At 42.4% G+C, this 26,953-nt stretch overlaps 1 protein-coding gene across 12 annotated transcripts in view; it reads left to right on the top strand.

Moving 5' to 3' along the window:
- Window positions 1-26,953, top strand: part of nav3 (neuron navigator 3) — a 529,271-nt gene that overhangs the window by 308,199 nt on the left and 194,119 nt on the right. For 7 of the 12 annotated variants that reach the window (XM_070549298.1, XM_070549248.1, XM_070549258.1 and 4 more), the window contains exon 1: window positions 7,351-7,853. The exons of 4 other annotated variants lie outside the window; for them this stretch is intronic. In XM_070549298.1, coding sequence (XP_070405399.1) covers window positions 7,596-7,853 — 258 coding nt within the window. In that variant the 5' untranslated portion in view covers window positions 7,351-7,595. Of the gene's footprint in view, window positions 1-7,350; window positions 7,854-26,953 lie in introns of those variants that run through there. One more of the 12 variants, XM_070549284.1, reaches the window with a different exon arrangement.

Here is a 26,953-nt window from a genome sequence, read left to right as displayed (position 1 = left end):
ATGTCTCACTGTCGTATATATATATATATATATATATATATATATATATATATATATACATATATATATATATATATATATATATATATATATATCCAAATGTTTCACATCATAATGACGTCCACGTGGGGTTATAGTTAGATGTCCAAATGTGGTCCTAGTTTGCACGTCCAACAGAAGACCAGAATTGGACCCATGGGCTCAATATAGACATGATCTGCATGTCAATGTAACATTGATTGTTTGATTGGGTTGACCTTCCTTTTTAGCTGTTGTCTGCTTACAGTACCCAAGCGAAACTAATGACATGATTTGCATTTGGCATTTGCCTTAAAAAGTGCTGGTAATCATCTGATCTGGGCATCGGTTCAGAACTGAATATTAAGATCATCATTGAAGTGAGCATGAGGAAGTGGGAAAGAAGCTGAGTAGTTTTCCCATGATGCCTGGTGTGTTCTGAGTGGGTGGTTGACCGCGGAGGAGCCAAAGTTGACCGAAGAGAAGGAATTCATTTGTGGATCCTGAAGAGGATAAAAGTGAGCGAGCTGATGCTTGATGCGTGTTAACGATTCCTGTGTTCACTGAGCTGCTGGTCATCCATCCTGCTGTTGGGACCCTATTTTACTGTGTTTGTTTGTTTTACTTTCCACAAAGCCTGACATGTGGTTGACTGATAACATTATGACAGAGCCAGGTGTGTGACTATCTATTTAGCCTGATAGGAGGGAGTGTGTTTAATTTCTGTGTGTGGTTGTGTGTAAGTGTGCATGACAAAGGAGGATAATTGGGATTTGACCCTTCTTATCTCCACCACTCCAACATATTTGTTTTTACAGCCACAGCACAACATGGGTGCTGACGTCATGTGACCCTGGGCGGTATTTTCTAAAATATAAGTCTCTCTCTCTCTCTCTCTCTCTCTCTCTCTCTCTCTCTCTCTCTCTCTCTCTCTCTCTCTCTCTCTCTCTCTGTCTCTCTCTGTCTCTCTCTCTCTCTCTCTCTCTCTCTCTCTCTCTCTCTCTCTCTCTCTCTCTCTCTCTCACACTGTCTCTCTCTGTCTCTCTCTCTCTTTCTCTCTTTCTCTCTCTCTGTCTCTCTGTCTCTGTCTCTCTGTCTCTCTCTCTCTCTCTCTCTCTCTCTCTATCTATCTCTCTCACTGTCTCTCTCTCTCTCTCTCTCTCTCTCTCTCTCTCTCTCTCTCTCTCTCTCTCTCTCTCTCTCTCTCTCTCTCTCTCTCTCACTCACTGTCACACACACACCAGTCCAGGTTATTTACCATAAACACTTTCCCTGGAACAGATAATCAACACGGAATTATGATTTCACAATACAGACCTCTTTGTTGTTCTCTCTGAATGAAACACTGTTAGACTTGTTGAGTTTCCATCAGCATATATCCTAAAAATATGGACATGCACACAAAAATTGCATTAAATGGGAAGAGTTTTTTAGGAAAGACTAACCAACACAAAATCAACTGTTCATTGATTGACTGTTTTATAGTCCAATTCTTCAGAATGAGGACTAAGTGGATAGAAGTTAGTTTAATAGTAAAATAATAATAATAATTTTATACTAAAGTAAATTTCCTTCTCCGGGTCAGGGATGAGGTCCTGCCCCAAGTGGAGGAGTTTAAGTATCTCAGGTTCTTGTTCACGAGTGAGGGAAAGCTGGAGCGTGAGATCGATAGGTGGATTGGTGCTGCATCTGCAGTGATGCGGATGTTGTACCGGTCTGTCGTGGTGAAGAGAGAGCTGAGTCAAAAGGCGAAGCTCGCGATCTACCAGTCGATCTACGTTCGTACCCTCACCTATGATCATGAGCTTTGGGTAGTGACCGAAAGAATGAGATGCCTGATACAAGCGGCCGAAATGAGTTTTCTCCAGGGTGGCTGGGCTCTCCCTTAAAGATAGGGTGAAAAGCTCGGTCACCCGGGAGGGGCTCTGAGAAGATTCGCTACTCTTCCACATCGAGAGGAAACAGTTGAGGTGGCTCGGGGATCTGGTCAGGATGCCACCTGGACGCCTCCCTGGTGAGGTTTTCTGAGCACGTCCAACTGGGAGTAGGCCTAAAGGTAGACCCAGGACACGTTGGAGGGTCTCTCACCTGGCCAGGGAATGCCTTGGGATTTCCCCGGAGGAGCTGGCCCAAGTGGCTGGGGAGAGGGAAGTCTTGGCCTCTCGACTTAGGCTGCTGCCCCCGCGACCCGACTCCAGATAAGCGGAAGAAAATGGATGGATGGTAAAGTTGCCAGAAATACTGTGGTAAACCATATACAGTGAAGCGAGCAATGCTCACACAAGAAGCTTTACACTTCAGGGCTCCAGAGCATAGTTCTGTTTGTTTTATTAAAATTTCCTGAAATGCATTGTTGCTTGTAATCATGATCTCATATCATTGGTCATTTGTCCTCTCATAGCCACAGGTGAAAGTTAGAACAAAGATCAGTTGCTAAATCTGCTGCCTTACCTTTTGATTTTTCTTTCTTATCATGACAGTTCAGTACAGCGTCTCCATCTCTACAGATGCTGCCCCACGCCCACCTGCCACTTTCCTGTTTCATTCTACTGTCCCACTTGAACTAGACCCCCAAATACTGGAACTCCTCCACTTGGGGCAGAATCTCATTTACAACCACAAGTTGGCAATTTTTAAGAAACTGAGCTCAATGTCGGTCAGTTGGTAGCTGGAGTAATCCCCAACTCTTATTATAAGAGGAGATCTACCTCTAGCAGGCAGACAGTTACAAATGAATCTACCGCTGAACAGATTATATTATTTAAGGGCAATTATTTCAGTATTTCAACTTAGACTGAGAGACCATCTAAAGGCTCAGGAATCATTTGCAGGTGTTTTGGATTCATTAGCTGATTAAAGTGTGACACTTTAATTCTGATTGTCTGACATTTTGAATGCAGGGCTGTCCTAAAGTGTAAGCCATAACCATCACTGTTATAAAGAAATAAAGGCTTGACACATCTGGCTTTGCATGGAATGACTCTATCTCATACCTAAAAGTTTCACTTTTAATAGTTACATCTTTGTTTTTGTTCTCTTTTATAAAGCACCAAATCACAACAAGCCTCATTCCAAGGTACTTTATGAGATAAACATCCCACTTATCAGTGCACTGAGTTCAGTTCATTATTAACATTGTTTAGGTTTAGTAGAAGAAAGTGACACAGCCAAAAGTTTCACAGCAAGCTGGAAAATCTGAGTGAAGCTCAGTGGTGCTGCCTTAAGTTTTGGCATATTTACTTTCTCATCAGTGGAACAAGAAGTCCAGCCAACAATCTCTAACAAGTTATTTTAATAATATTAAACAAATGAATGTCCAGTCGGGCAGGGTAATGTTCATGCTTTGTTTTGTACATTTCGACCTATTTGGAGTTAAACAGATAAAAACGGGGGTATATTTAGAGTCAGACCTGGTTTAGTCAGCATCTGTCTGTCCGTCAGATATTTTATTTCAGCACTTAGATTTAACTTGAAATGAAAATTATCGTATGGCTTTGTTCCCTTCCCACCACTGCAGACTGAACTCTGCCCTCAGCCCTGCAGACGCTGCCCTGACTCACCTGTTCACCTCCCCTCTATCTCTCCCTCAAGTCCTTGAGATACTTAAAGTCTCCTTTGTCCTCCAACACCAAGAAGGCAATCCAGAATCAAGAAATTAACCAATCACCTACTTATTTAGCTGGGTAAAGGAATTCCTGTCAGTTACTGATGACTGAGAGAAGTTGGAGGTTTCCCCTGACATAATTTGGAGGTTTTCATGAGTCTGTTTCAGGTCAGCCCACATCGCCTCATGAGAAAAAGGTGTCTGCAGTTTCATGTCATTATAGGAAACTGGGGACCTGCCAAGCAGGTTCCTGTTCATGCAATCAGGGTTGGAGTTGAACCATTCATTTGCACGGTGTCTTGTTGTTTTAGGTCTGTTATGATAGCCATGATGCATGAATGAATGCAGGCTGGACCTGCTGGTTCTAATTCTGGGTGAAAGAAGACGGAGCCGTAACAGAATTATTATGTATGTGAAATGTAAGGGTTTCAAAATACTGAGGTAATAATTTTTCATTATTAAGAAATGTATAGGTCAAAGGTCAAGATTTGTTTTAAAACTAGAGAGCTGGAGAAGTTAAAGTAAAAATCTTAGAGATTCTTCATAAAGTAGTTAACAATACTATCCCAAATTGCATAAAAGTTTATTTCAAACCAAGAGATGATCGTTATAATCTCAGAGGTGTATTTATGTTTGAATGTGTAAAAGCCAGAACTAATGTGAAATCAAGATGTGTTTCCGTTGTTGGTGTGAAATTGTGGAATGAGTTAGATGATGATTTGAAGAAATGTACTTCTTTACTAAAGTTTAAAGCAGGTGTAAAGTGTCACATATTTACAGGGTATGAAAAGTATGTATAGACAATAATGAATTTTCATTGTGGTTATTTATATTGGGGAAAATAAAAGAAATGTATATTGGTTATGTATCTTAGGTGGAAAATAGGGTAGGCTAAAATAAGCATTCTGCCTATTCCTTTTTTGGTTTAAATTCAAGTTCTTAATATTGTTGTTTTGTTTGAAAAGAAAATTTTTATGTTAATGCTATAAACCAAAATAAAGACCGAAAGAAAGAAAAAAAGAAGTTAGATGAAATGTGTGAATCTTTTTGTTGTGAGGTCACAAGGCCCCTGTTTCTCCTCTTCCTGCTCTTTTTATCAGACGACGCAATCTTTAAAAGGTTCCGGTCTGGTCCGGCATGACGCTGACACCAGAACATCTTTCTGCCTCACTAAACTAAACCAGATGCAGCCTTTCCAGTAAAGACTTCCACTTGCATTCATGCCCTACACAGAGCAGGGAATCCTAAGAAAAAATGGGGAGAAAAGTAATAATGGCACACCACGTTGCCTCTGTTTAATGGAGTCCAAATGCAGCATGAATCAGTGGTGCTAGAGACACACGCGCTTGTGTTTTTGAAGAGATCCTCCTGCATTACGTAATGCAGGGTGGAGGAGGTCTCCATTATTGTTATAATTTGCAGTTAGGTTAAAAGGTACAGAGAAAGTACAACATTTTATAAAGCAAGCAAGTTCACCTGAGACTTTAGAGCAGATGTAGGCAGGTGAATCCTGCCAAGTAGCAACTCAACCCACTAGTCCTTCTTTTTTCTTACATTCGTCACGGGTCATGCCGTGGAGAAAACAGGTCCTAAAATGAAATCTCCTTCCTGGTGACACTCTCCATGTGCGCTTGAGGGACTGCAAGGTGTTTCCAAAGCTCCCCTTTCTGCAGATGAGACCCAAATCCGCCAGTACATCTCATTAAAATAACATAACAGCTAATTAAATGAGTCTGTAGTGAGGTTTTAACTCACACATACAAGGTGCTGCCATAGATATGAATGGTATTTTGGAGTTTTGCCACACAAAGTGCACAATTTCCTCCTATAATTATTTCAGTTGATTATATAAGGAGTCTACTTTACCAAAGTGATCGCACATTTGTGCAAAAACAGTCGGTGTTTCTCTCTTTTCGCTCTGGGGTGACAGGTGGGATGAAGACTCAATAGCTTGACTTCAGATGCCTCTAAGCTGCTCTGAACACTTAAAACAGATATTATCACTACGGATGCACAATATGTCCACATCAATATTGTTATCGGCTGATGTTACTATTTTTTTTTTACATATTGATATTGATCTGATTAGTAAAACTGAGCTGATATTATAGCGTTTTGGATTGGCTATATATTAAATGAAATGATCGATAAGATGTGATATTCCATACAAACATGAATGATCAATCTGATTGATCATTTAATTTAACATGTAGCCAATCCAAAACGCCACATAAATGGCAAGCCAGCCGGGAGTGGTGAGTTTACCCGACGTCGTGGCTACAGGAATCTCAAAGAGTCGTAGCTCCCTTTGAATTCAGATATCACCGGCTATGAGGTGCAACCAGGTTCTGCAGGTTTTAGATGTTCCACGTCTGAGGCTGTAGGGTGTGGTATCACTCGTAAGCGTTGCTGAGCGACTGTGACCTTGGGGTCACAAGAGAGAATTGCTCACCCGGTCGGCCGAACCAGGAGGTGGCGGAGAACTAGACCAGGAAGTGAACTCTGTTTATATCAACTGTTGTTGACAAATTTAGACAAATCAGAGTTTGACACGTTTAAGGGGGTTACCAAAGACCTCAGAGAATCACTCCCTCGTTCAGATACTTAAAGCTTAACTCTTTTGGTGTGAAGTGAAAATGTTATTACACATAAAGTTACTGTTAAAACATTAATAATAACAGTATTATGATGTGTGAATATACTGATGGATTAACATTAAAATCAGCAAATACTGATCTGGTGTTATTTAAGATCTGAAATGATTCAGCAAAGTGATTCATTTTAACCCACAATGTAAAGTATAGGACACATTATTCAAACACTTAGGATTCCAACAAACTGTTCATTCAACAAAATATGATTATATAAAGTTTTAAAGTGATTTATGTCAGGGAAGATATAGACTTCATTCAGAGAGCAGAAGATGAGGAGTCCTGCATGTTGCTGCCTTGATGACTCATGACGCACGCAGGATGTTAAGAATATTGGCTCAAGTTAATTTCTTCATATGGCACCACAGTGTCAGATTGACCTTTAAGTGAAAAGTTAACTTCTGGTCATTTTGACAAAATACTTGGCCTTTTGGTATGCCACAGTATTACCAAGGGCTTCTTTTTCCCATCTTCTTTCTGTTTCAGAGGATGAGGGGGGTGATGATGTGAAATTGTTTAGTCATGTGACAGTGATTGTAATAATTTCAGAAGCAAAAGTTTGTGTGATGAGTGTATATGATAAAGTAAATACACACACACACACACACACACACACACACACATTATATATATACATATATATATATATATATATATATATATATATATAATAGTTGCTACAGTGAGGACAACAAGCAGGTTTTTCTAATTGTGAAAACCTGTGAAAATTTGGAATTCTGTGATTTTCTTCTAATGTTCTGTTAAGAAATGTTTGTCTTCAGAGTTAGTCTTGCCTAATTTCAGTGTTTTACACACACACACACACACACACACACACACACACACACGCACGCACGCACGCACGCACCCACCCACCCACACACACACACACACACATTAGGTTCCTTTACGGATGGTGGCTGTTATACCTTCCAGAGAAGTTCACGCCCCCTCTGAACAGTTCTCTTGACTCTGCGCTACAAGTCTGACAGTAAGTGAGGGAGAGGAGGGAAGGGAAAGGAAGGGGAGGGAGCTGTATTCTTTGTGGGAGGAGAAGGAGGAGGGAATGAGCAGGAGGAAGGAGAAGCTCTCTCAGTTTCTGTGAGTTCGGCTTACTGCAGGCCACAGAATGAGTGCAGTTGCTTTCCTCTCAGGCTGAGAGGAAGGTCTCTTTCTTTATTTTTGTGTTTTGTTTTTTCTGTCTTCCTTGTCTCAGCCTCAGAAAAAAAAATACTGCAGATGTAGGGTCTTTTTTGTCAGGGTTCTTGGTTTGCTACCTCTCTTGCACTGCAGTATTATTATTTTGTTGCCTGGGAAGTACAATGCCGGTAGTTGGTGTAGCTTCCAAGCTACGGCAACCCTCAGTGGTGAGCACCAAGCCGGTGCACACTGCCCTCCCCATCCCCAGTGCAGTCAGAGCAGCCACCTCGCAGAGCTTCATGGCCCGGCAGCAAGAACTCAGGCCAAATGACGGGGCCCCGGGGCTCAACTACCAGCTGTCAGTCAAGTCTGAGTACCAGCAGGAGAGGACGCCAGCAGGGAAGTCCAGAGCTGAGACAGAAGAGAGCAAGATCTGCAAGGTTAGTGAAGATGAACACTTAGTGGAGGAAGCTGTGACACAACTAGTGTCAGGGACGAAAGCTCCTGCAGAGTCGGAGTCTGTCCCCTCTGGGTTCAAGCAGGTGTTTGTTTTTCTCTGAATCAGAGCTTCAAACAGCAGTGAGTCATTTCTGCTTTGGTGGGATGAAGCTGGTCATCAACTAACAGAGGAAACTGGATGAGTCATGAATCAGCAACCGTGCTGCTCCGGTAGTTATTTTGGTTTACTGTGATGGTAGACCAGCAGAGATCTCTTAATCTTATCCAGGAAATGTATGACAGAGACCAAAGGAATGATTTTAAGAACTGTTTCAATAGCCTGACTTCTCAGTCCCAATGGGCTTAGATCATTTCTAGCCCTAACCAACCGTAACCACATTTCTAACACAAATTCAAACCTACGTCTTTGGGAGTTTTACCAAATCTGTTAGCCTCATATCCACAGCTACAACAGAAGAGGCAGAGGTGGGCTGCGTTGAGGAGAAAGGAGATTTCAAACCTCCCCGCCAAATAGCTGCAGCAGCTCCAAGGCCCGGCCCACTCTCTGATCAGTTCGGTCAGTTAATCTCTACCCCTCCCTCCACCAACTGTTGATTCTCTCCATCTTGTCACAACTAACTGAAAGGAGACCAAACAATTTGTCCTAACTTTAATTTCTATTTTAGCACCTGATTTACTTTGTGACCTATAAGTTAACACAGACAGGAGACATCAAAGTGTGGGTCCCCGGCCTGTAAACCCTCCCAGCGTGTTTGTGACCAGGTTCAACTCGCCTGCAGGGTGACTGGAGTGTGGAGAAGGGAGGAGGGGGGTGAGGGTTCATCATTAACCTGTTGCTGAACTGACAACTTAGTCTTGACTTTTAGCTTGTTAAAACTGCTGATAGTGACTGATGGATGTGTGTTCTTGATTTTAATTTTCCATTTTTCTTACACTGGAAATCCCATTATACTTCTCGTTATCCCAATCAAGACAGACAGTTTGACGTTGACACATGGTGCAGGCATGCTCAGACGTTTCAGATTGTTTTGCAGAAGCTTCTTATTTACAGAGCTTCATCTAAATTGCCTTAAATGTATAATCAGTGCACCATTCTTTAGTTCACATCACTGCAAAGCTCTCAAGTTTGCTGCCTGCCCCAGCCTGTCAGCGTGGTTGAGGAATGGGAGGCATGGAGGACTAATTAGTTTGTCTAATTGTACTGTGTAGTCCCTAAAGAACTTTACTCTTGTGGCTTTTAGAGGAAAAGGGTGCTGGAAATGGAGCATTTTGGGTTTTGCGTGTGTGTGTGTGTGTGTGTGTGTGTGTGTGTGTGTGTGTGTGTGTGTGTGTGTGTGTGTGTGTGTGTGCGTGCGCGCGCGTGCGTCCGTGCTTGTTTGTGCACATGCAGCCCCCACCTCTGTAAATACGCGAGTGCCAGCGTGTGTCGGCTTGTTTGAGCTTGAGCACATCCTCTGCTGTTTCCGAGAGTCCCCCCCACCCCCACCCCCGTTTCTCTTCTGGCTAAGTTGTGCTGGAAAATTCCACCTGTCAGGTCGGCGGAGAGGTTCAGAAAAAGCGGATTTGACCTGGAAGGTTTTAATAAATACCTCCGTCTTTATATCTGCCCCTGTGCACAAGCACACTGACATAACACTGGAGTTCTTGAACTGGCTAAGCGATCAGGAAGTAAAGAATGAAAGAACTCTGACAAAGATCCATGAATGATCCTGGCACACTTCCCAAATTATACCTTAAATCTTTAAACCAACAGGAAGAATTCAATTGAATTCAGTTCAATTCAAAAATACTTTATTAATCCCAGAAGGAAACTGATTGCTGTAGTAGCTCAGAATAATAATAATGATAATAATAATAATAATCAAGTCTTCAAAGAGTTATTGTATATTACAACGGCTGTTGGCAGGAAGGATCTCCAGTAGCGGTCAGTGTTGCAGCGAAACTGAAGAAGCCTTTGACTGAAGACACTCTTCTGTTATCGGACAGTCTTGTGAAGAGAATGCTCAGGTTGTCCATCATTTTCTTGATTCTCTGGAGAATTCTTCTTTGCATTATCTCCTCCAGTGGTTCCACAGTCGTCCCCAGAAAAGAACCAGCCTTTTTATTAGGCTGTTGAGCCTTTTCAGATCCCTGCTTCTGATGCTGCTACCCCAACAGACGATGGCTGAAGAGATTACACTCTCAACAACAGACTTGTAGAAGATCTGCAGCATCTTGCTACAGACATTGATGGACCTAAGCGTCCTCAAGAAGTGGAGTCTGCTGTGTCCCTTCTTGTAAACGGCTTCGCTGTTCTTTCTCCAGTCCAGTCTGTTGTGCAGGTGAACTCCAAGGTATTTGTATTCCTCAACCACCTCCACTTCTTCTCCCATGATGCAAACAGTGTTTGACTCCACCCTGTTTCTTCTGAAGTCTAAAATCATCTCCTTTGTTTTGTTCACGTTCAAGGTCAGATGATTGTTTCCACACCATGCCACAAAGCACTCCACAGCTCTCTGTACTCAGCTTCCTGTCCATCTCTGATACACCCGACAACTGCAGAGTCACCTGAGTATTTCTGTAGATGACAGGTCTCTGATTAGTACTGGAAGTCTGAGGTGTACAGGGTGAAAAGGAATGGTGAGAGTACAGTCCCCTGTGGTGCTCCAATATTACTGATCACCTGGTTTGATGTGCAGTTCTTCAGCCTCACAAACTGTGGTCTGTTTGTCAGGTAGTCTTTAATCCAGGCGATATTTGAGGCCCCCACCTGTGTCTTCTGGAGTTTCTGGCAAAGTACATCAGGCTGGATTGCGTTAAATGCACTGGAGAAATCAAAGACCATGACCCTGACAGTGCTGCCTGCTTCGTCCAGATGACAGTGGATTGGTTGAAGCAGCTGGATGATGGCATCTTCAACTCCAACTCCATGGCGATAAGCAAACTGCAGCGGGTCCTGATATGTCCTAGTTTGCTTATTCAGGTGGACCAACAGGAGTCTCTCCAGGACCTTCATGAGGTGGGATGTCAGGGCAACCGGTCTGTAGTCGTCATTGACTGATGGGCAAGTTTTCTTTGGAACTGGAACAAGGCAGAATGTCTTCCACAGGACTGGAACCTTCTCCTGGGCCAGGCTGAGGTTGAAGAGGTGCTGCAGAATCCCACAGAGCTGCTTTGCACAGGCCTTCAGTACCCTGGGGCTGCCACCATCTGGACCTGCAGCCTTGTTCCTGTTCAGTCTCTCCAGCTGCCTCTTTACCTGACTTCTAGAGACAGATAGGTGGGAGGTAAATGGGGCAGCAGCATCTCCTGACTTGGTTGAAGACAGATTTATAGAACCAGAAGAGTTCATGACTGTGTTAGAGGACAAAAGACCTGGCGTGTGACAGGAAAATGTTGGATCAGAGGAGGATGGGATGTCTGATTGGCTGGGGACAGGCGAGGACGATGCTGGGTTTGTTCCTGAACTGAACTTATTGAAGAACTTGTTCAGTTAATTGGCTGTGTCCAGGCTGCCATCTGTGCAATCCTTCCTCTGCTTGAAGTCTGTGATCTTCTTCATCCCTGACCAGACATCTCTGATATTGTTCCTCTGTAATTTGTTCTCCAGCTTCTTCCTGTATGCCTCCTTGCTGTCTCTAATCTTGATCTACAGTTGCTTCTGTATACTCCTCAATATTCCCGGTCTCCCTCCTTGAAGGCCCTTTTTCTCATTTAGCAGACTCTTCAGTTCACTGGTGATCCAGGGTTTGTTATTAGCGAAGCATCTCACTGTTCTGGTGGGTATGATGTTTGTCCACACAGAAGTTTATATAGTCAGTGACACATCTAGTCATGGCACTGATGTCCTCTTCATATCCTTGGCAGAGAGGCATCCAATCTGTGGTCTCAAAACAACCCTACAGGGCTTCTTCAGTGTCCTGTGACCATTTTCTTACAGTTCTTCTTGTCACAGGTTGATCTCTGAACAAGTGGTTTGTATTCTGAGCAGAGAAAAACAAGATTGTGATCTGATTGTCCCAGAGGAGGTCTTGTTTTGGACATGTATGCATTCTTTACATTTGCATTACACACTTGCGTAACACAAATCCAATGTCTTGTTTTCTCTGGTGGAGTAGCTGACACTGTTGAAATATTGGAAGTGTATCAGAGAGCGAGGCATGATTAAAATCACCAGATATAGCCACACATGCATTGAGGTGCTGGGTTTGTAGCTTAGCGACAACAGAACTGATGACATCACATGCATTTTCAGCAATGGCTGAAGGTGGAATATAAACGGTTGCCAAGGCAACACTGGTGAACTCTCTTGGCAAATAATATGGGCGACAACTTACTGCCAAGAGTTCAACATCTGGGCTGCAGAGACGACATTTCACTGAAACATAACCCAGATGGCACCATCTGTTGTTGACAAGCACTGCCACTCCACCTCCTTTTCTTTTCCCGCTCCTCTTCAGATCTCTGTCTGCTCGTACTGACAGGAATCCTGGCAGAGAGACGCTGGAATCGGGGATATGGTCCTGCAGCCACGTCTCAGTGAAACACATAACACTGCACTGCTGAAACTCTGGCTGAGTCCTTGAAAAGGCTTGGAGTCCCTCCATCTTTTTGGCCAGTGATCTCACATTGCCCATTATGATTGATGGAAGAGATGGTTTGAATTTCCTCTTTCTCTGTCTCCGTTTGGCTCCCGCTCTGCACCCACGCTTCTTGCGTTTTAGCTCATTTGGCATTTGTGGCTTCAGTTGAGGTATTATTTCAACCTTTCCAATGTTAATCAGCTGCTCCCGATTGTAAACCAGTGTGTTGCCATGGTTACGCATCATAACAAATGCTCAAAAAGTGAAAAATGCAGTAAAAATCCTCCAAGCTTCACAGCACCAGAAACAGAAAAGTAAAATGTCCAAAAATACTGATTTTCTTGAGAAACTAGAAAAAAAATGTCCAAGAAAAGGCAAAACTTACATATAGTCAACAGAGCTACTCCAACATGCAGCCACCCAGAGCAGCACAGTTCCGGAATGAAAGAAGAGCGGAAGAGCTTTTCCTTAGTGTTTCAAGCTGTTTGCATCTGATAGTGTTTTACGAAAAGCTGAGGAGGATGTTTGAGATCATCCTTAGATAAAGCCTTTGCTAACAAATCCAACCAAAAGCTGCAAGCCCTTTGCTCTCTCCAGGTTCATATCTGACACATAATGATGGTTAAAAGTGTCACATGCTCCTGAATGTCTGCAGCACTCTGGCTCCATCTGTGAGAGGCACTAACGACTTCACTCTGCTAGCAGGGTGTGTAATGGTGTGTAAAGGGCATGGGTAAGCTTCTCACACAAGGTTCATTTTGGATTTAACCAAAAATCAGCTGAAGCTAATCTTAGCTGGATGCAATCTGTTTGTTTTTAACAACGAAGCTAAAGGCTACTGTTCAAATGTTTGTTAAAGGTGTGTGTGTGTCTGTGCAGAACAGTCTTATCTTCTTCCTAAAGCAAATATATGATGAAGCCCTCTGAAAATGCAGACCAATACCTCATGCATTTAGAAATTGGAGTTTCTTAGATTTGTCTTGAAATTTTGTCCCTTTTTGGATTCCTTTTTTATTTAAACCCACCATGGCCCCATCATCGTATATACATACAGAATCAGAGCATTTACTGCTAATTAAATCTAAAATTATTTTGTGTTGCTATGACTTGTCCAGGTCAGCTTGCAGAGCTCATGTTAAGGACTGAAAGGTTAGCTGGAGGCAGCTTAAGCCTGCGGCTTGTCTGTTCTAGTTTTTAAGCCATCGCTGCAATTATCAGAAGCCATCCCGATCCCTCTGTGATTTGGAGCTGTCAGAAGTCTCCCAATCACCCTCGTTGATGAAGATGAGAATAAGGTGAGACGCTCTCTCTTCCCGTTGTTCCTCACGCTGACAGCTCCCAGCAGTCACTGTCGGTGGCTCTGCAGGGCGACAGGCCAACAGAAGCTGCCGTGTGAGCAGACTAGCTTTAATGATGCTCATGCTGCCACTGGAACGGACTTATCGTGTGCACCAGACGTTTTGGCTCCTGTCCAGATCAAATAGCTCCGGGGAAAGTTTGGTTTTAGAGAAGAAGTGGATTACATTCTTTGACAGATGGATAAGAAGATGCGTTTATTGGTTTTTATCTTCATTTTGTCTTTGATGCAGGTTTGATTTGTTTATTAGCAGACAAGAGAAAAGGGCCAGCACTCTGACTTTAGTTGGCCCTGAAATGCTCTTTCATGGAAAGTCACTCTGAAAACCCGAGTGACTTTATCTGAAGAATGCAGGTCTTTGTAAACACAGTCCAAAATGTTAGTTACTGATTGCTATTTACACCGTCCTCTGATGCTGCTGAAACGTTATCCTGGAACGTACGTGAGTATTTACTAGGAGTTTAGGCGGGTGCCAGACACATGCACCCACTTAAAGAACAAACAGTTGATTCTCTCTCTGCACGCTGGTGTGTGTGTGTGTGTGTGTGTGTGTGTGTGTGTGTGTGTGTGTGTGTGTGTGTGTGTGTGTTCATGTGTGCGTGTGTGTTTTGTTCCGTGCATCTTCTGCTCCATCCTGATAAATCTCCAGGCAACAATGTGGGTCAGGTCAGAGTAAACTACATAGGTGCGGTGTCGGTGATCCTCTGAGTGAGTGCAAAGTAAACAAATGTCATTCTTCCTCTGGGTGGGCCAGTGGTGTGTTCTTCTTGTTCTACAGCCTTTTGCACATCTCTGTTGTGTCCTTTTTATTTATTCTGTTTTGTCTCATTGCTGGTTGTGACCTGGATGTAAACGAACCGCCTTCTGGCATGTGGCTTTGGCTGAGACAATAGAGAGAGCAGTCTGAAGATCACGGGTGGTCTGACTCATGTGCTGACTTCCATATCTAGAAGGGAAGTTGTCATTTTCAATATTTTCAGTTCGAGGGTATTCTTTAAAGCCTTATTCCAATAGTGGGAAACAATTTATATTCAGATTAGGTTAGATTTCCTGCTCTGAGTCAGAATCTTGAAGTTTTGTTCACAAGTGAGGTGGAATGGTGTTGGGAATTGGCAGGTAAATCGTGCCAACGTCTGCATGCATGTGGAAACCAAACTGGTCTGTTGTGATGAAGATGGAGCAAAGCTGGAATGCTAAGAATACTTTGACTGGTTGATCCACATTCTAACTCTTAGCAATGGTCATGAGCTTCAAGTAATGACTGAAAGAACAAGCTCATGAAAACAGCTCAGCTTTAGAGATGGGCTGAGGAGCTTCATTATCTAGGGGAAGCTTTGTGTGAAGCTGCTGGTTCAGACGCGTGGTCAGGAAGTCCCCTGGATTTCCCTTGGATGCCTCCCTAGGGAATGTAATGAGAGAAGACCCCAGCGCTGAACAGGGACATGGGGATTGTATCTCTGGGTTGACCTTGGAGCGCATTGGGATCTCGCCGAAGGAGCTGCTGGACTTGACTGAACAGATGACAGTTTGAGCTTCCTTTGTAGAGCTGCTGCTCCATCCTGGACCTGGATAACCAAAGAAAAACGAGATGACACAGCAGGTCTACGTTTATCATTTAAAGCTTCCTTCCGGAGTATTTCTCTTATCCAATGGCACCATCTAGTGGCTGACAAGCGTATGACACAACAACGCTGTTCCTCGTTTTTTTTAAGATGGCGACTTCACGTTTCTGTTTATAAATGTCCTGTAGCTGACAAACAGAGCTAAAACACGTTGTTTTACGAGTATTATTCTCATGTCATGTTGTGTTTTCATATATTTATATTTAGAGACTTTCTTGTCCGTGAAAAGTTCATCAACTCTGCATCAGCTGAGGTATTCCTTAAATTTGAAGCATCTAAGCGGCAGTCTAACGCTATTGGTTAGTTCTGGTCGGCGCTCAGTTTCCTATTGCAGGAGCTCTGCCGGGCAGGGGGCATGCTTAGCAAAAATAAAAATAAAACATATTGCTTATATTATATCACAGTACATGATAAGATAATCACTTTTACGGATTTCTGACAAATCATACATAATTTCTGAAAGAGGAAAACTCCGGAAAACAGGTTGAAGTGTTTTGCTAAGGATTCACTTGACTCCACACTGAAATTTAAAAACCAAGTTAATTTATTTTTTTCAGTACATTTGCAGTGGTCTCGAGTATAAATAAATGCCTGGTCAGTTCATCTCTGTGCGTGGGAACAATGCTCTGGCGCTCCTGTTTCAGGAAGTGGCAGTGAGCCAGAGCAGAAGAGGGCAGGATTTGGAGACACTTTTTCTGATATTTGGACATCTTGCCTCTGATTGGCTAACAGCTACACAATTCCATCACTGACCTGGTTTGGTATGCGATGTTGATGTTTTATAATAACACAAAGCCTGAAGGAAATCTGCTGTGTGGTGGCGTAGCTAATGCTAATGGTTAGCTTCAACTAGCCGAGACTTTCTCTGCTGTGTCATAGACGCTAAACATACAACATTCTTCCCTGGTTGTTAGCCAAGATGGATGAATCCATGAAAGTTAAGTGACAGTGTGATGTAGAATTGACTGGCCTTTCTAATTCGAGCATTTACCCATCCATTTTTTATCTGAAGCTAATGCAGGAAATAAGGGGTAGATTATTCACGTTCAGCCTGAATGTGAAACTCGGAGTGACTGATCATATTAAAAAAATAACTAGATAAAAACTGTTTCTCAGTGAACTTGGTCTTTAAAGGAAATGAATGAGCACTTTAAACAACTACCTGGAGAAAGACAGAGGAAAGAGACTTTAAGCTTTTGATGAAACCAAGAGCTCGAACCCAAAAGGATGCAGTCGTGCTTGTTGCTGTAGGTTTTTGTCGTAAAGATGATGGTGTTATTGCTGCTCTGCAGCAGTTTGTTCCTCCAGCTGTAGCAGCACTGCAGCTGGAGGTCAACAAGTCTGTGGTCTGTTCAGCCAATCAGAAATAATGTGTTAACAGAGGACAGCACCCAAGCTCACTTTGCCTCGTCCAAGTTGGAAACATGGCAATGGCTTTTGTTTTAACACATAATTCTAAACCATGAGATTATCAAATTTAACTAAAACACTCAGATTACCCTAGCAGATGTCGCAGCCACCGCTGCCGTAATTCACTGACAGTTTTTGCACGAGTTCATTTCTGCATCATTTGAGATTCCTAGATGACCGCTGGGTAAAAACTGGGAAAATATTTGAGACGATCTTATCCTTTCTGTTGCTCTCTTTCTTTCAGCACTTTTTGTCTGACACACACTCTAGATCATCGCTTTCCATCCCACAGGGAGTCTGCTGCTAGCCATAGTGTTTTAATCTTGGCGAGAGAACACACAGAGCGGGCCGGTGTTTACAGCACAGCCACACTGGTTAAAAATACTCTACATGGACAGTCACAACGTTTACTCCAAAAACACCAAGGCAAAATTAGATCTACTGCAAAGTCTAAGGACACGATTGTAGCAGGAAGAAACGTATAAAGAATTAAATGCCTTGAAGGAATGCTTGTCGCCTGCTGCTTTTACATCAAGATGTTTAGAAACGATGGATTTGCTGTGCATCTGTTTAATTTAAATATTTAAAATGACACCAGTCTTGTAATAATGTTAGTTCTCGTGTGATCTGTGATGTCTTGGAGGATGTGCGTATTGACTCCCAGCTACTAAGACACCCAACTTTAGGATTAGGGTTAGGCTTCTAGATGATTGCTATAGTTGATTAGATGTGGTGGGAACTGTAATTAGTTAAGCTCCAAACGTTAATCAGCATTATTAAAGTTTGCATTTGAACACTTTTCATTATCCTGCAGTTTTCTGACATGGAGAATAAAGTTGCTGCAACATTTCTATCTCAGATTTAAAACTGTTGTAGCGTGATATTTATCAGCTGTTTTTATTTTTTCAACACGGTTTCCACTTTCTCTATTATTTGTCACCGTCTTCCTACTTTTCCCAATTCCTAGCATTCCTATGTGAGTCTTTTTTTTTTACGTTTCTTTTGACTGGAAAGTTTCACTTATTCCATCCCTGCAGTTCACTTACTGGCATTTTCCTTTAACCTTTCCACCCCTCCACCCCCTCCAAATTCTTTATTTTTCTCACTTATTTTTCTGAGTCCATCTTCTTCCTCCGTGATATTTTTAATGAGAAAAGCAGCAGAGAGAGGGTTGACCCATTCTTGTCCCTCCAGCTGTCACAGATAACCTTTCTTTTGTTGAAACAACAGGTCACCTATCCCTTGACTTCTCCCCAGCCCCCTCAACCCTCCTTTTTACTGTGTTGGTGTCTCTGCAGCACCTCCAGCCATGAATCAGACAGCTGGAGGGAAACATCTGGATAAACCTTGAGCAGTCAGAAGTATTTGACCATGTATGTACAGGGAGCACACACGCTAACACGTCCCGTAGCACAAGCTAAGGGCTGATTCTGGGTCTGTGTTGGTGTTAGGAATGCACAGAGTGATTACTGACATTATGAGTCAAGTGAGTTTCTGTCAGACTGAGTCATGACATACAGAGCTGCAGCAGTAGATCAGCTCCAAACAGATTCACAAGGATTCCCAACATTTCCGAGTCACATCCCATTGCTTGGTTATTTTAAGCTGACAAGTTTCAGATGACGCTGTAGCCTTCCTCAGAGCACCATCAATGTTAGCTAAACTTGTCAGCTTAAAAGGTAAAAACAAATCTTTACTATACTGTGTTTAGATGTGGGGATGCATGGTGGCGCAGTGAAGAAGAAGAAGAAGAAGAAGAAGAGGAAGAAGAGGAAGAGGAGGAAGAAGAGGAAGAGGAGGAAGAGGAAGAGGAAGAAAATATCATTTCTATAGCGCCTCTCAAGATAAAATCACGAGGCGCTTCACAAAAACGAAAAATGTAAAAATATAAAAAAGCATTTAGAAAATGTTTAAAAATATATTTAAAATGAGCAAAAATAGACTATTGTGATAAAAAAATGTTAAGAAAGAGAGAGAGTGAATAGGAAAGAGGGAAATCAGTGGATCCTGAGGAAGGTGGAATAGGTGGGGAGAGCAGAATAAAGAGAGAGTGGTGAAGAAGGTCATACAAAAGCCAGCTTGAACAAGTGAGTCTTCAGCTAATTTTTAAAGGAGACCACTGAGTCCACTGATCTCAGGCTCAGGGGGAGAGAGTTCCAGAGTCTGGGGGCCACAGCAGCAAATGATCTGTCACCTTTGGTCTTTAGCCTGGTGCTACACAACCAGTAGGCTTTGATCACTGGACCTCAGGGACCTGCTGGGAGTGTAGGGACTAAGAAGATCACCAATGTAAGATGGTGCTTGTCCATGTAAGGCCCTATAGACCAGAACCAGGATCTTGAAATGAACCCTGAAGTTGACTGGCAGCCAGTGAAGCTGGAGGAGAAGCGGGGTGATGTGGGTGTGTTTGGAGGACTTGGTCAGAAGCCGAGCACAGCCATTATGAACCACCTGTAGACGGTTCAGGGAGGTTCTGCTCAGACACGTGAAAAGAGAGTTACAGTAGTCTAAGCGTGAGGAGATGAAGGTGTGGAGAATTGTCTCAAGTTCAGAGCGAGACAGAATGGGACTCAGCTTAGCAATGTTCCTGAGATGGAAGAAGGAAGAGCGAACAAGAGAACTGACATGAGAATCCAGGGTGAGAGCTGGGTCAAAGGTCACGCCAAGATTCCTGACAGAAGGTTTGGTGTGAGAAGCAAGCTGACCAAGAGAGTCTCTGACTTTGGGAACCAGCTTGTCTGGGGCACAGATGAGGATCTCAGTCTTATCTTCATTCAGCTATAGAACGTTCCCAGCCTTCCAGGTTTTGATAGAGTCTAAGCAGGTGTGTAACAGCTGCAGCTTAGACATCTCATGGGGCTTAAGGGAGATGTACAGTTGGATGTCATCTGCATAAAGATGGTAGGAGTGGTTAGCACTGTTGCCTCACAGCACAAAGGTTGCAGGTTCGAGGCTTGGCTGCGGCCTTTCTGCGTGGAGTTGCGTGTTCTCCCCATGCATGTATGGGTTTCCTCCGGGTACTCTGGCTTCCCCCACAGATCACAACATGCCCTATAGGTTAGAAATTGTAAGTCAATTTGGATCAAAGCGTCTGCTAAATAAATAAGCATAAACATGAATAAACATAGATGAGAACCAAGCTATGTAATTTGACAGATTACTCAGAACGAACATACAAAAGAACTTCCGATTCATATTGAAGGAAAAACGGGTCTACATTTAAAGTCTACGTGTGTATAAATTACAAAAAAAATCCTAAACTAAGCCTCAGACACAGATGAAATTGATTGATTGATTGATTGATTGATTGATTCATTCATTCATTCATTCATTCATTATTATTATTTATTTTTGGGTAGCAGGCTAGGTGGTTTGTTGCTTTGGCAAAAGTTTTTACAGGGCACTAAACAGGTCGAGCACACACGTTTATTTGAATTGGTTAACCCTCTATTTTAGACTCATCATTACTCAGAACCAACATCTGCACTCATACTTTCCCTTCTTTTTAAATACAAACTAGTCTTTTAGTTTTTCCATTCTGTTTGTGTTGATGGACTCCTTGTCTAGGAGCCAGTAAAGCATTTAAAGGAAATCTATACATATTGGTATTTCATCAAAATTCCCACTTCCAGTTAAGCATCCTTTGTTCAATTTGCCTTAAAGCACAGAATGTGTTCATCCAGCATGGGTGGTCTTAATAAGTGAAACTCCTAACTGTCTGCATGAACTCTTTCTGTAATGAAAGGAATACCATTCTGTCATTGTGAGTTATGACGTGTCTGAAATGAAACATGATTATTTTGTAACAAGCTGCCTGTTTTCCTGAAAACGTTGCTGTGATGGGAACATTTTCATTGAGATGTTTTAAAGAATCAAATCAAAGATCATTCACAATAAGAATAATCTACCGTAAATCCTCTAATACAGGCCGGTATTCAATTAAAGGCCGGGTCGCCAATTTTGGCCGGTGTCGGAGTCGGCGGAGGTGAATAATGGCCGGTCTCTTATTGTGGCCGGGTGGAATGTGGTAACAAGCAAGTACGGGGGCGGTTGTGTCATCGTCTCACTTTTGATTTGCCAGTGACAGACTGCGAGGGTAACTTTAACCGTGCGGAGACGAAGAGGAGGCGAAAATTTGATATCAAGTTCAAAGAGAACGTGCTGATTATGCTGCAGAACACTGGGGAGCAGTAGCAGGGGTTGTATGAACTAGTCAACTTCACTATAGTGACTTTTTATGCCTGTCATCGACTAGTCGCTGTCACGTGATAATGACCGGCAAGACGCTTTCCACGGAAAAGACAGCAGCCTGCTGTCAGCAGGTGACAAGCTCCTGCGCTAGGGGGGGCAACGCGCTGTAGCGTCGGTACTGACACGCGATCGTTCATGTCGGTTCATTTCCTTTAATGTTTTCTGTCTTTTATTTGCGCCTGATGTGTTTCGCTGCTGTGGGGCGGGGCGCATCACCTTGTCCTCCGACGCACCGATCACTGATGCGGCCGCCAAGCAGGGAGCACTCCGCTGTTTTTGCGGTCGGTAATCTGCCTCCTGAGCACGGCCACAGTAACAATCAGGTGTTGCCAAATTATTTAACACGCATCGTTCATGTCGGTTCATTTCCTTTGATGTTTTCTGTCTTTTATTTGCGCCTGATACGTTTCGCTGTGGAGCGGGGCGCATCAACTTGTCATCTGGTGACGCACTGATCACTGATACGGCCGGCAAACAGCGAGCACTCCGCTGTTTTTGCGGTCGGTAGATCTTTTAGAACTGCAGTTCAAAGGTAACTCATGAGGTGAATATACATGAACCCAGGTAGCAGTTTCTCTTTAGGATTGAGAGGAGATGCAGGAAGATAATAAACAGACAGGACAGAAAAATAGTCAAATAAAAACAAGTTAGTTTTTGTACCTGGTTGCAACAAACAGACACCATTGAAGGTAATCAGAAGTGAGGAACAGAAAATGAAATAATTATTTTAATGTTTAGAGCAGCAGGAACTCTGAGAGGCTGCAGGCGCATCATTGAGTTTGCGGCCACTGCGCAGGGGGAGGGGGGAGATGGCTGAAGCAGAAACTACCGTTGTTAAAAGAAATGTGTTTAACTTTGAAAATGTGGGCGCAATTTTATTTGTCAAAAACTCCAGCGAACCATTAGTTCTTTTTGCTCAAATAGAAATAGAGGCTTGCCTCTAATACTGGCCCTCCTTCCAATAAAGGCCTGGAGCTTGATGAGCTTGAGTCAAATACAGGCCCGGGCCTGTATTAGAGGATTTACGGTAAGCACACTTAGCATGAGATAACTAACTCTCTACTGGACGTAATGGTTGATTATTTCATTTAAAACATCTTTAGGTTGATTTTCAGTAGATTTTAAGTTTTCTCGTTGCTATTGTACTGTTTTAAATGTGTGTGTCAGACTGAAACTGGACCATTAAAAGTAACTGAACAGGCTCAGTCTTATGGTTGGCCATAAGAAGGGGTAACTTGGCCCTTTGTGGGTATGAAACTTAAACAGTTGGCCTTCGATAGCCTCGATTTCACATTCTCTTTTCTCTCTCCACTGACATTGCTCGTTGGTCAACAAAACTCTCCTGTTTGGAGCGGAGTAGGTTTTCTCACAGAATAAGTCTCCTGACACACATTGGAGCTGGGTTTTATTTACTGGCTGCTGCTGTTGTTACTCCCATGTGAAAGCCTGTGCTAGCCTTTAACAACCATGGCTTTACGTGGAGATGCATCCTCTGAGATTTCTTCAAAAAAAGTTAAGTCTGTTCATTTCCTCTCCCAACCCTTTGGCCTTGATTATTGTAACAAGCAATTAGCTTGTTTGACTTTATTTGCATCAAGAGTGCTGCCAACATTTAGAGCCAATGGGACCAGTTAATCTGTGATGGTTTTCTTTTAGTCAGCCGGGAAACTTTTTTTTATCCATTTCTACGTATAAATAGCATAGATCAGCACTACTTTGTAGCTCATTCTTTAAAGTATGATTGGGTGAGTGGTTCCTTGTGTCCTCAAATAGGAACAAAACAAATAAAGCTTTTATGAATCTCAAATAATACTGTTGGTCACTCTGAGTTTCACATGCAGGCTAAACCCTTATTTCCTGCATTTGCTGATGAAAGAAAAGAGTCTGGGAAATGCTTGAGTCATATTAAGCCAATCAGATCTGTATCACACTAAAGATTAGCATTTATGAACTCACCCATCGTGGCTATGCGTAAGGCTGTTATTGGCGTCCAGGAAACAGCAGAGCACATCACCTAGTAAAAGCTAACCGTTAGCATTATCTCCACAACATGGCAGAACTGCTTCAGGCTTGTATTATTTGTGAAGATTGGGTTTAGGATTAGGGTTAACACTGCAGAACGAATGGAGGCAGTCGTAAAGTCGTGTTGCTGTTAGCCAATCAGATGTCGAAATATCACTAATAATAACGCTCTGGCTAACTTTTACTGTCTGAAACAGGAGTGCAGGAGCTTTTTTCCTGACAAACAAGGCATTCATTCATATTAAAAACACAGCAGATTTATTAAAATAACAAATGTATGGCCTGTTTTAGATTCATGTCTGGTCCTGCATGGCCACAGTCCTGCATGTTGTAGCTCAAGTGCCTCGTGATTTTTATCTTGAGAGGTGCTATAGAAATTATATTTTCTTCTTCTTCTTCTTCTTTTGCCTGCTCCATTAGATCCAATCATTCAATCAACTTTCAAGTTCTGTCAACTACCCACTGATTTAAACCAGATTTGTTGTTGTAAGGAAACATTGAAAACATGAAGTTAGAGGCCCTCAGGGGCCAGGGTTAAATACCCCTGACCTAGAACCTTTTGTTTTGGTTCTTTCCATGGTTTCAAGGGGTTCTACCCCATCCGTATCTATGATATTCCTGTGCAAATATGTTGGAATGCTCTTAGCTTGAGTCTAGAGATTGTGATGTTTGTGAAAAACCTAATTAAACAAACCAAAAAATAAAATAAAAAAATGGTGTTATCCCATCTTTTTAGGACCAGGAAGTACAATAGCCTACATATTTTTGAGAAACCATGTCACCAACCTCAGACAACTGAAAGTAAAAATCTACATTTCTGAAAGGCTCCATATCTGCTTTTGACCTTGTTGAGGGAAAAACTGGAGGTGAGATGCCAAGAGGATTGGGTTGAAGATGTTTGGAAAAGAAAAAATACTTGAAAGTGAAAAGGAAATATGGGTGGAAAGGAGGAATTGTAGTTGTTCCAGAAAGCTGAAGTGAGCCTTGATTTAGGAAAATAAATATGACCCTTTAGATTCCAGCTGGCATCAGGCCATGCATTTTGAAAGAGCTCAAACCATGAGAAGCAGGGAAGGAAGTGGATTGAGGGAGGAGGTATAAATCTTTATGCCATGCTGATCCTATGGGGTTTGGAAGGTGAGTGCTCTGTGAATGAGCTGCTTTATAAACGGATACTTTAGAAATATTTTCACTCTTGGGTCAAACATGTACAACCTAATTACATCTCAGTGTCTCAAAAGTGGTTTGGTGACTAAATTCACCTCCACATGGCCTCCTCTAACAGACTTTAAGTTATTTTAGTTTTTGTGGTCATTTCATGACAAAAGAAAGGGGTTACACTGTCAAAACCACGCATTTCCTCTTCTTCAACACCATTACATCAAATTTTACAGAGGGAATAGCTGAAGGCCCGTTGTCTCAATGACCACCATATCGCTTTTGGGGGTTAGGGTTAGGGTTGACATGGGTGCTGATAGATCATTTCCATCAGCTTGGGAAGGCACGTCACGTTTCAGGAGAGGGTTTGAGATGAACACCCAGAAGGACCAGGATCCTGTTGCTTGTGTATTCACTCAGACATCAGCGTTAGCCAAGAGGACGAGGAGAGAGCAGGAAGCAGAGAGACTGACACTATTAAATGTGTGGGAAAGATAAAAATGTCTTCCTTAGCCAGCTTCCGCTGCATGCTTCCAGGTGCAGTGTGGTCATGACATGCTTCCAGACCTTCAGAACTCTTAACTGGCTTCAAAACATAAACAGTTAACTCATGCTTTTGATCTGAGCATCCAAATGTGATGCCATGTTGGTTTTAGCTGACGCTGATGCAAAGGTCAACATTAGCCTTTTGGCTATAGCACTGAGATGATGTTTTGTACTTTGCTATAGTTTAATGACTGTTTTAGGGTTTTATATCTGTTGACCAGATGTGTTTCATGGGATGTCTTTACATCAATGCCATAAACTGTTTCTACATCACACTGATAACCATAGGCTGGAATATCCTTTCATATTTCCAACAAATCTGATTGATCTCTGGTTGTACTCCAGCCAGTGGTCGCTTGTTCTTTACTTAAAGTGAAGTTTAATGGAAGTGAAGTTGCTGTTAAGTAAAAACGTTGCTAAACTGTGGTTCTACAGGCAAAACTGGGCAATACTGCATGGACAGCTCCTTCAGAGGCAGACTGAGACATCCCAGATGTAAAACAGAATGTTACCGTAGGTCATTTATCCCCTCTGCAGTAAGAGTGTATAACTCCTCAGCTTAAGTTGTACTGGCATTGTACTGGTACACAATAACATCACTGCAATACTCTGTATGTGTTTAATACTCGTACAATACCAGATTGACATAATATGTCTGTGTTGTATGTCCTTCAAGTATGCCGCATAGTGTTTTTTTTTGTGGTCAAAGGTTACAATACCAGCTTACTGCCTATGTGCATGGACCTTTGTTGTTTTGTTTCTGCAAATGATTCTCTTGAGTGTTGTTGCTGCTGTAACAAGTGCATTTCTCCACTGTGGGATCAATAAAGTCTATTCTATTCTACCCACTATGCTGGCCATTCAAAGGAGAACCCAAATGCACGACTGATCAGGCAATCATTCCTGCCTGTATCATCTCTAGAATAATTGTTCCATCTAAAGTACATCTTATCTCTTTTCCAGTTCTTTTTCACCACACTGCAGTATTGTACATGATATATCAACTTGTGAAATCGTGAGAAACAATTGAACTGTTTTGTGGTACGTTGCATTATGTGTTACGGACGTTAGGCATTAGTTTTCACTTTGTTTCTGTTTTTTCTTGGCATTGCTCTTCTTGGTCTTTACCATCTGGAGCAACAGCTAACACACAATTTACCATACCATACAATACCATACCATACCAACTTTATTTCTATAGCACAATTTAAGACACAGCTTGAGAGCTGACCAAAATGCTGAACAGGCAGGATCAATTAAAACAAAAGAAAAAACAATAAGAAGATAAAACACAACAATAAAAGCTATAAAATCATAATACGATAACATGAATCACTGTCTAAAAGCCAAGTCATAAAAGTGGGGTTTTAAATGAGATTTAAAAACAGACAGAGAGGATGCCAGCCTAACTGTAATGGGCAATGAGTTCCAGAGCATGGGGGCAGCATGGACAAACGCACGTTCACCTCGTGATTTGTAGGCCATCCGGGGAGTGCAAAGCAGTAGACGGTCAGCTGACCTCAACATACGAGTAGGTTCATAGGGAGTCAGCAGGTCGGCCAGATAAGGAGGAGGTAGGTCATCTAGGTCTTTAAAAACAAACATCAATATCTTAAAATGCACACGAAATGTGATGGGGAGCCAGTGAAGACGTTTCAGGACTGGTGTAATAAGGCTATGTCGGCTTGTGTTTGTTAGTAACCTAGTAGCGGCATTTTGGACAACCTGCAACCGGTTCAGGGCAGACAGGAGTTCCAACTAATAATGCATTAGTGTAGTCCAAGCGAGACGTGATGAAAGCGTGGATGACTGATTCCAAATGCTTCCTCATTAAGATCGGTCTTAAACGAGATAGGCGGCGTAACTGATAAAAACAAGACCTCACCACTGAGTTGATCTGAGGAGTCATTGAGAGGTTGGCATCCATTTTTACCCCGAGACTTATTATACACTGCTTAGGGTTTAAATCATCAAAAGTGGAATGAGAGCCAGAAGGATTGCGGGTATCAAAGACAATGGACTCATTTACCCCGCAATCATTAAAATATTCCTGATTCTGATTCCAGTGTTTAGTAGCCCACTATGAAAAATCTATCCTGTTTTCCTAAATAATTAATGTTAGGCATCTAACAATTATTTATTAATAACATTAT

Source organism: Nothobranchius furzeri, chromosome 1, assembly GCF_043380555.1.
Source record: "Nothobranchius furzeri strain GRZ-AD chromosome 1, NfurGRZ-RIMD1, whole genome shotgun sequence".
Classification (NCBI taxonomy): domain Eukaryota; kingdom Metazoa; phylum Chordata; class Actinopteri; order Cyprinodontiformes; family Nothobranchiidae; genus Nothobranchius; species Nothobranchius furzeri.
This window is presented reverse-complemented; position numbering and strand designations above follow the sequence as displayed.